Source organism: Cynocephalus volans, chromosome 8 (assembly GCF_027409185.1).
Source record: "Cynocephalus volans isolate mCynVol1 chromosome 8, mCynVol1.pri, whole genome shotgun sequence".
NCBI classification, from domain to species: domain Eukaryota; kingdom Metazoa; phylum Chordata; class Mammalia; order Dermoptera; family Cynocephalidae; genus Cynocephalus; species Cynocephalus volans.
The window spans coordinates 38138415-38145900 of NC_084467.1; the positions used below are offsets into that span (position 1 = coordinate 38138415).

The following is a 7486-nucleotide window of genomic DNA, read 5'->3' on the forward strand; positions in this document are numbered from 1 at the left end:
AGTGAATCAATGAATGTACAAATGAGCAAATGTCTGAGTAATTGAATGAAGAGATGACTGCACACAGCAGCAAACGGATTGGTAAATCACAGTGACTAACATTTTTGAGCACATACTGTGTGCCATGTGCTATTGTAAAGGCTTTTCTTAATCCTCGCAAGAACTCCATGAGATGTGTACTATTATTAACTCCATTTTGCAGATGGAGAAACTGAGGGTCAGACAAGTTAAACAACTTGCCTAAAGCCACAAAACTCTTAAGTGGTGAAGTTGAGATTCCAGCCCAGGCAGTCTGACTCTAGAGCCTAGAGTATTCAACTGGTCCTGCTGAGTGAATCAATGAAGGAGTGGGTGAATGAAGGAATATATGCAGGAACCCTCACACTCTAAGCCATGGGCAAGACAGGCCACTTTCTGATGGGGAGGCAGAACTCTTGGGGATGGCATCTCACCCAGGGTAGAGTTTGACGGCTCTGCCTCATGTCCCCTCTCCCTCTTCCCTTTCTGCAGGCGGATGCCGCCATGCAGCACTACGGGGTGAATGGCTACTCGCTGCACGCCATGAACTCACTCAGCGCCATGTACAACCTGCACCAGCAGGCGGCCCAGCAGGCCCAGCACACCCCCGACTACCGGCCTTCAGTGCATGCGCTTACGCTGGCTGAGCGCCTGGCTGGTAAGGGCTGTGGGGATGGGACCATGGGGACAGGACTATGTGGGCTTGGGAGGGATGCTCTGGAAGGAAAAGAAGGGAGAGAGCACTGGGCAAAATTACTCTGGAAGGCTCAGAAATATTCAGGTAACTTAGCAACATGGAGAGGTGTCAATTCAAAATCTATGTGTATATGTCTGGAGCACTCCTTGCTTGCCAGCACTGTTCAAGGCACTGGAGCTGCCCTATTCCTTCAAATTTCCATAACAAGCCTGTAAGGGAGGTATTCATTCACCCTATCTCATAGATGAAGAAACTGAGGTAGGAGGGTATGGGACTAGACCAAAGTACTGTAGCTGGGAAGTAGCTGGAAGAGGGCTGGAGTGCCCAGGGAGGATATTTCAGAAACGGGGAATTGTAGGTAACAATGGTTCTGTGTTTTGAACATCAATTGTGTGCCAGGCACTGTGTGAGGCTCTCTCTGTGCATCAGACTGTTCAATCCTGACGAGGAGAGGTTTTTATCTCCATTTTGAGGCTCAGAGATGTTAAATCTGAGCTCAGGTGGGGTTGAAACATGTCATTATGGCTAAACATGTGAGCTTTAGTCTATGGCCATACCACCCAGAATGTACACCGTCTATTCTGATCTTAGAAGCTAAGCAGGGCCTGGCCTTGGTTAATACTTTGGTGGGAGATTGCCTGGGAATACTGGTGCTGTAGACTTAAAAAGAAAAAAAAAAGATATGTATATATATATATGTGAGCTTTAGAGTCATAGACTTGCAGTCAGCAGCACAAGGTCTGTCCACTCATCTCACTTCTCTCAGCCTCAGTTTCCCCTTTTATAAAAAGGGGATAATGGCAGTGTCCATCCCATAGGATGGCTGGGAGGTTATTTGAGATAACATATGCAAAGCATTCAGCACAGCCTGGCAGATGCTCAGAAGTCATCACTCAAGGCCTGAGGCAAGTACCTATGAGGAGCTGCAGCCTGGTCATTCCAACCCTGGTTCAGCTGATTGTTGCGCTGTCCTGACAGCTTCTCAGTAGGTGTGAGAAGGATTCAGTGACATAGGTGGGGAGCTTGATTTCCTGGGAGGTGATGCCCCTTACCTCATCCTGTCCCAGACCAAGACTCAAGCAGCTGGTGAACCCATGTGAGCCCAGCCCTGTATCAGGCAGTCCTCAGAGGACTTCAAGGAACTCCTAGGGAGACCAGGTGCCCACAGACCTTTGGAAGGGTATGCCAGAAGGAGTGTGGCCAGGGTTAGATGGTGGAGCATCTCAGTGCAGCAGGATCAGCTAGTGTAGTCAGAGAGCGCTTTCTACAGGCCTGGGGCAGGAACCGGGCCTTAAAATGGCACGAGCAATGGGATGGGACCTGAAGGCCCTGCCTGGGTAGAAGTGTGGGCCTGGCAGGGAGGGTGTGGCCAAATCCCACTTCTTTAGACCCTGCCAGGCTTCGGGCAGAATTCAGTGGGTAAAACTGAGCCCTTGGTTACCTTCTCTAGATCAGCGTGGGGACATTAGTCTCCAGTTTTGGGATGGAGGGTGGGGACTTGCCCTGGCAGTGGCTATTTCCCTGTCTTGGAGTGAATTCCCTGTGCCCAATCTGGTGGTAATATTAGCTCCTGACAGTGTTCCAGGACCTAAGGACCAGAGCACAGAGGGAATCAGGGACAGAGGCTCATATCTGCAGGTGGGGGCAGAGGAACTGCGGTGTTCAACCCACACCATACTCTAATTCTTACGAAGGAGGGACATGAGCTCCAAGTGAGCCTTTGTGCGGTGGTCTCACCTTCCAGTGTGTGTGTGTGTGTGGGGGGGGGGTGTTCTGCCCATGGTATACTGACCTGTCCACCCCTGCGACCACCCTACCCCTTGCAGTCCCTGAGGCCAGTAGTAGCATGCTGAGCTGTTGCTCCCCCAACCAGGGTGGGCCAACTGGGAAGTCCCCACTCCCTCTCCTGCCCCAGGGTGACAAGCATAAGCTCAAGGCTTAGTCCAGGCTGCAATGAAGGCCAGTTTGTGAGGGGTTCAGTTCCCTCTTTAAACTGAAGATGGAGCATCCCAAAGTCTGGGGCTTCCGGGACACCTAGTTGCACCTTCCCTTTTAGGGTATTACAGACGGCTCCCCAAACCCTAGAGTGCAAGGGCAGGACTCTGGTAGCCTCATGCAGAGGCTGACACAACTCAGGTTCCCTTCAGCATAGACAGGGCAGGATCCGCTATGTGATGCTGGGAGGCAGTGGGGAGAGAGGTTACTGTCCATCCTCCAGAGACAAGTCCAGCAGAAAGGCTGGAGGCTAGACACCAGCCCTAGGCAGATGCCTATCCTGGGTGGTTTTTGTGTTACCAGACATGTGGACGGGACTGTGGAATTAATGGTCTACCAGCCCTGCCTCCTCTCCAAGCCTGCAGTGGTTGGAACCTGGTCTCTTTGTCCTTATGTTCTTGGGGAGGCAGTCAGAAGGGTCAATTCTGGGTGCAACACGCCTTTCCTGAGCTCTGAGGGCCTGTCAGAACCATGCTTCCTATTCAGGAGTTGTGAGAGCAGGAGCTCAGGTCGGGCCATCAGAGACGCATAGGCCACCTGGGATGATGAGACTTACATGCAGAGGACAGAGAATCAGATGCTGATGAATTCTAGCTCACAGCCTGGCTTCTCACGGGCAGGGGTCAGTTTTCTAATCTAAGGAAGACATAATATCCAGAATCTAAAGGCCATAGAGTATTAGAACCTTTGTGACATGGACTTATAGATTATTAGCATCATATAGTCTCAGAATATTATAGTATCCTGGGACTTTAAGGATCTTGGGGCAGTACCCACCTACCCACCCCCAATGCCAAATAAGGAAGACCCCTCCCTCAATCATGTGCCTGACAGCCATTCATGGAGCTAAGTTAGACTTTGTAGTCCCGATAATAAATGATGGGGTGGAAAGTTGAAACCCCAGCCATGTGGAGTAGGGATGGGTGATTACCAAGGGCAAATGGCCAGGGGCCAGTTCTGACAGCAGCCTGGGCGTCCGCAGTGGGTCAGAACAGGGTAAGAATCAAAACATATTTCCCATAATTAAATGGGCCCCCTCTCCTTGCCTTCCAACGGCTGTACATTTCAAGACATCATCTTGGAGGCCCGCTATGGCTCCCAGCACCGCAAACAGCGTCGCAGCCGCACAGCATTCACGGCTCAGCAGCTCGAAGCCCTGGAAAAGACTTTCCAGAAGACTCACTACCCAGATGTGGTGATGCGTGAGAGACTGGCCATGTGTACCAACCTGCCTGAGGCCCGAGTGCAGGTAGGCCCAGCTCCCCTAACTAGACCTTTCAGACAAGCACCAGCTGTTGGTCTGGCTCCCCATGGCCCAGGAACCAGCATTTCGTCCCTTCGGTGGGGCCAAGGTGCAACTGACATCTGCATCAACCTTCAGTGATAGGAGGTGTTTTAGTCTGTTTCTGTTGCTTATAACAAAATACCTAGAACTGGGTAATTTATAAGAAAATGAAATTTATTGCTTACAGTTTCTGAGGCTGGGACATTCAAAGTCCAGGGAATACATCTGGTGAGGGTCTTGGTGGGGACATCAGTGATGCAGGGTATCACATTGTGAAATGGCAGAGCAGAGAGAGCAGAGAGAGAGAAAGACAGACTTTCCTCTTCTTTTAAAGGCCTCAGAACCAGGCTCCTGACCACCATTTTTAATCTGTTCACTATTGCATGGTCCTACAATCCAATCACCTCTTCAAGTCCCCACCTTTCGATTACTATCATAGGATTTCCCACCGTCAACAGTTATAGTGGGGATTAAATTTGGGGGGACATGCCTCAGACCCAAGGCAGGAGTGGAGTTTTGGGAGGGATTGGGGGGATGTGTTTCCTAGAGGGGTGGGGCAATGTCATTATGTACATCCTGTCCCAGCGCACCCTGCTCTGCACAATCCCACTTCTTCTTTCCTCCCCACCTCTGACTGCTCCCTGTCCCCAGGTGTGGTTCAAGAACCGCAGGGCCAAGTTCCGGAAGAAGCAACGCAGCCTGCAGAAAGAGCAGCTCCAGAAGCAGAAGGAGGCTGAGGGCTCCCATGCGGAAGGCAAGACTGAGGCTCCAACCCCAGACACCCCACTGGACACTGACCAGACCCCCAGTCTTCCCAGTGGCGACCCCCCTGCTGAGCTTCACCTGAGCCTATCTGAGCAGTCAGCCAGTGAATCAGCCCCTGAGGATCTGCCAGACCGTGAGGAAGACCCTCGGGCAGGCACTGAGGACCCCAAAGCTGAGAAGAACCCTGGGGCTGAGAGCAAGGGTCTGGGCTGCAAGAGGGGCAGCCCCAAGGCAGGTGAGGCTTGGGAGGTGCTGTGGGCTGGCTGGGCCTCAGCTCAGGGAGCACAGCGGGTCCAGTCTGACAGCTGCCTGGGCATGCCAAGTGGGTCAGAGCAGGGGGATAGTCGACAACTGGCACTCAGGGGCATGACCAGTTAGAAAGGCCTGTGCCAGGTGTTCACCCTTTAGTTGCTGAATCATGGGAAGGTCTAGGGGGTCCTGGGGGAGGGGCACTTGAGGAGCTCAGGACAAATATTATTTATCAACCATTTGGAAGTAGTTCATTATTTTAACGACCAGTACAGACATACTGGTGCATACTGGGTGAATACCTTTCAGTACCAGAGATTACCAGCAGAGACTCAGAGCCACGTTTATGAAGGCACAGACCTCTGGCATGAGGCATGCCTCAGACCCAAACCCCAAGCCCAGGCAGGGAGGGGACAGGGACTGTGAACTGAGAGCCGGAGGGAGGGGATGGGAGCATGGGCAGGAGAGGGGAAAAGGAGGTGACAACCCTTGAAAAGAAAAAGGGGCTCCCCTAGGACTCAGACATGGGGGCCTTGGTGGGGTCTCTGGAGCTTCCCCGGGAAGCCTGGGTCTCTCCCTCCCAAGATCCTGAGCTATGCTTCAGGGGATTCCCTGGTTGAGATGAGATGGATATGGTTCCAACCAAAGTTTATCTTGTTTGCAGTGCCAGGGGGGGTGGGAAAGCTGAGGGAGCTCCTCCTGGCAGACCAACCCCCTTGTCCTGAGTACTTGGTACTTGGTTTTCTGCTTGCAGATTCTCCAGGCAGCCTGGCCATAGCGCCTGCAGCCCCAGGGGGCGGCCTCCTGGGCCCCTCCCACTCCTACTCCTCATCCCCGCTGAGCCTCTTCCGTCTGCAGGAGCAATTCCGCCAGCACATGGCGGCCACCAACAACCTGGTGCACTACTCATCCTTTGAAGTGGGAGGCCCAGCCCCTGCTGCTGCGGCTGCGGCGGCTGCTGTGCCCTACCTGGGCGTCAACATGGCCCCACTGGGCTCTCTGCACTGCCAGTCCTACTACCAGTCCCTGTCAGCAGCCGCTGCTGCCCACCCTGGTGTGTGGGGGTCCCCACTGCTGTCCGCGCCCCCAGCAGGCCTGCCACCTGCCTCGGCTGCCCTGAACAGTAAAACCACGAGCATCGAGAACCTGCGGCTCAGGGCCAAGCAGCACGCGGCCTCCCTGGGACTCGATACGCTGCCCAACTGACTGACTGGGCTCCAACCCAGCCAGCGGTCTTGGGTGCCCCCCTCCCAGCCCCATGGTTATCCCCAGATGGCTCTCAAGGAGTTAACACTGTGAGCCTAGAGATCCTGGGGTCTGGAGTCACACTCCCTGTCTCCTTCCCCCAGAGCCCTAGCCCGAGGTGAAATCTACACACACACCCTCTGCATGGCCCTGCTTGACCCCATGGAGGCCAAAAGGGGAGGAGGTGAGAGGGTGGGGTGCCCCCAGCTTTCCTGGGGGAGTGAGAGGCTCTCTAGCTAGATCTCCACCCAGTATCACCTCCTCCCTTCCCTCCGTCCCCTCTGCCCCCTAGTGAGTTGATGTGTGGAATGTGAGATATAAATATAAATATATAAAGCTATATTTTCAGGCACCTGCCTGCCCCAGGCCCCCGCCCCCTTCCTGTCTCTTCTCTACCGCCACCTTTCCTCCACCGACAGCTTCCGCAGCTCACTCCAGCTCTTGCTCCTTTCCTTCATCCCTTGATCTCCTTCTCCCTGCCTCTGTCCCGGTCCCCACCCCCCTCGATGCCTAGCCTCTGTCTTCCCCACTCTCGATCTTTTTCCCGTGCCTCCTCTACCTGCTCCTGGTTTCTTCCTTCTGTGCGGGCTGTGTCAGTGTTGTTAATTTCCAAGCTGTGTTTTGCTTGGGGTTGTGGTTTGTTTGGTTTTAGTAATTTTGCTTCTTCCTGTTCTTCTCCTTCCCTTCTCCCTCCTGCTTCTTCCCTGCCTGCCTGTCTCCTCCCCCAACCTGCACCTTCTACAGGCAGCTATTCCATTCTATGCCCAACAGAGGCAACAACGAGGCCCGGCCCGAGCTGGAGACCCTGTAGCCCTGGAGCTGCAGGCAGGAGGTGGCACCGGTCCCCTGGCCTGACATTTAGAAGGGGCCATGAGTCACTTTCTCTTCTCTTTTTCCAGCTTTGAGGCTCCAGTTCCAAGACTGAGGAGGAGGCGAGTCAGGCGTCAGGCTGGGGCGGGCAGTAGGATGGCCAGCGTTCTTGACTCTAAGTCCCCCGAGGACCGAGGCCTGGTGCCAGCGTTCATCTGGGACTGAACCCAGGGCTCTAGTGCTCTCTTTGGTGTGACTTCCCTGGATAGAAAGGCAGCAGGGGAGGGCGCTCTCAGAGAGAACGGGGCTGATCCTGCTCGCCCACAGCCCCAGCCTCCAGGTTCAGCAGTTACCGTCCATCCCAGCAGTGTGTCCAAGCAGGAATGCAGGTGGAGTTCTGGCTGCTTATCATGGTGAGTGCC

General features: G+C 54.0%; 1 protein-coding gene across 2 annotated transcripts; it reads left to right on the forward strand.

Annotated features, from left to right (window-relative positions):
* Positions 1-513: 513 nt before the first annotated feature.
* On the forward strand, positions 514-6215 carry DMBX1 (diencephalon/mesencephalon homeobox 1). Of its 2 annotated transcripts, none has more exons than XM_063106953.1 (4): positions 514-676; positions 3781-3959; positions 4647-4995; positions 5764-6215. In XM_063106953.1, exons 1-4 carry the CDS (start codon positions 523-525, stop codon positions 6213-6215), a joined length of 1134 nt encoding a protein of 377 aa, XP_062963023.1. In that variant the 5' UTR covers positions 514-522. The 2 variants fall into 2 exon arrangements, with proteins under 2 accessions (XP_062963023.1, XP_062963022.1); XM_063106952.1 differs by having other exon boundaries at positions 523-674; positions 3764-3959.
* The last annotated feature ends 1271 nt before the right edge of the window (positions 6216-7486 follow it).

Bases quoted from the DNA above. Each gene is read 5' to 3' on its own strand.
- DMBX1 (XM_063106952.1), top strand. From the start codon at position 523: ATGCAGCACTACGGGGTGAATGGCTACTCGCTGCACGCCATGAACTCA. The intron at 3,960-4,646 runs GTAGGCCCAGCT...CCCTGTCCCCAG, and splicing joins TGCCTGAGGCCCGAGTGCAG to GTGTGGTTCAAGAACCGCAG. The intron at 4,996-5,763 runs GTGAGGCTTGGG...TTCTGCTTGCAG, and splicing joins GAGGGGCAGCCCCAAGGCAG to ATTCTCCAGGCAGCCTGGCC.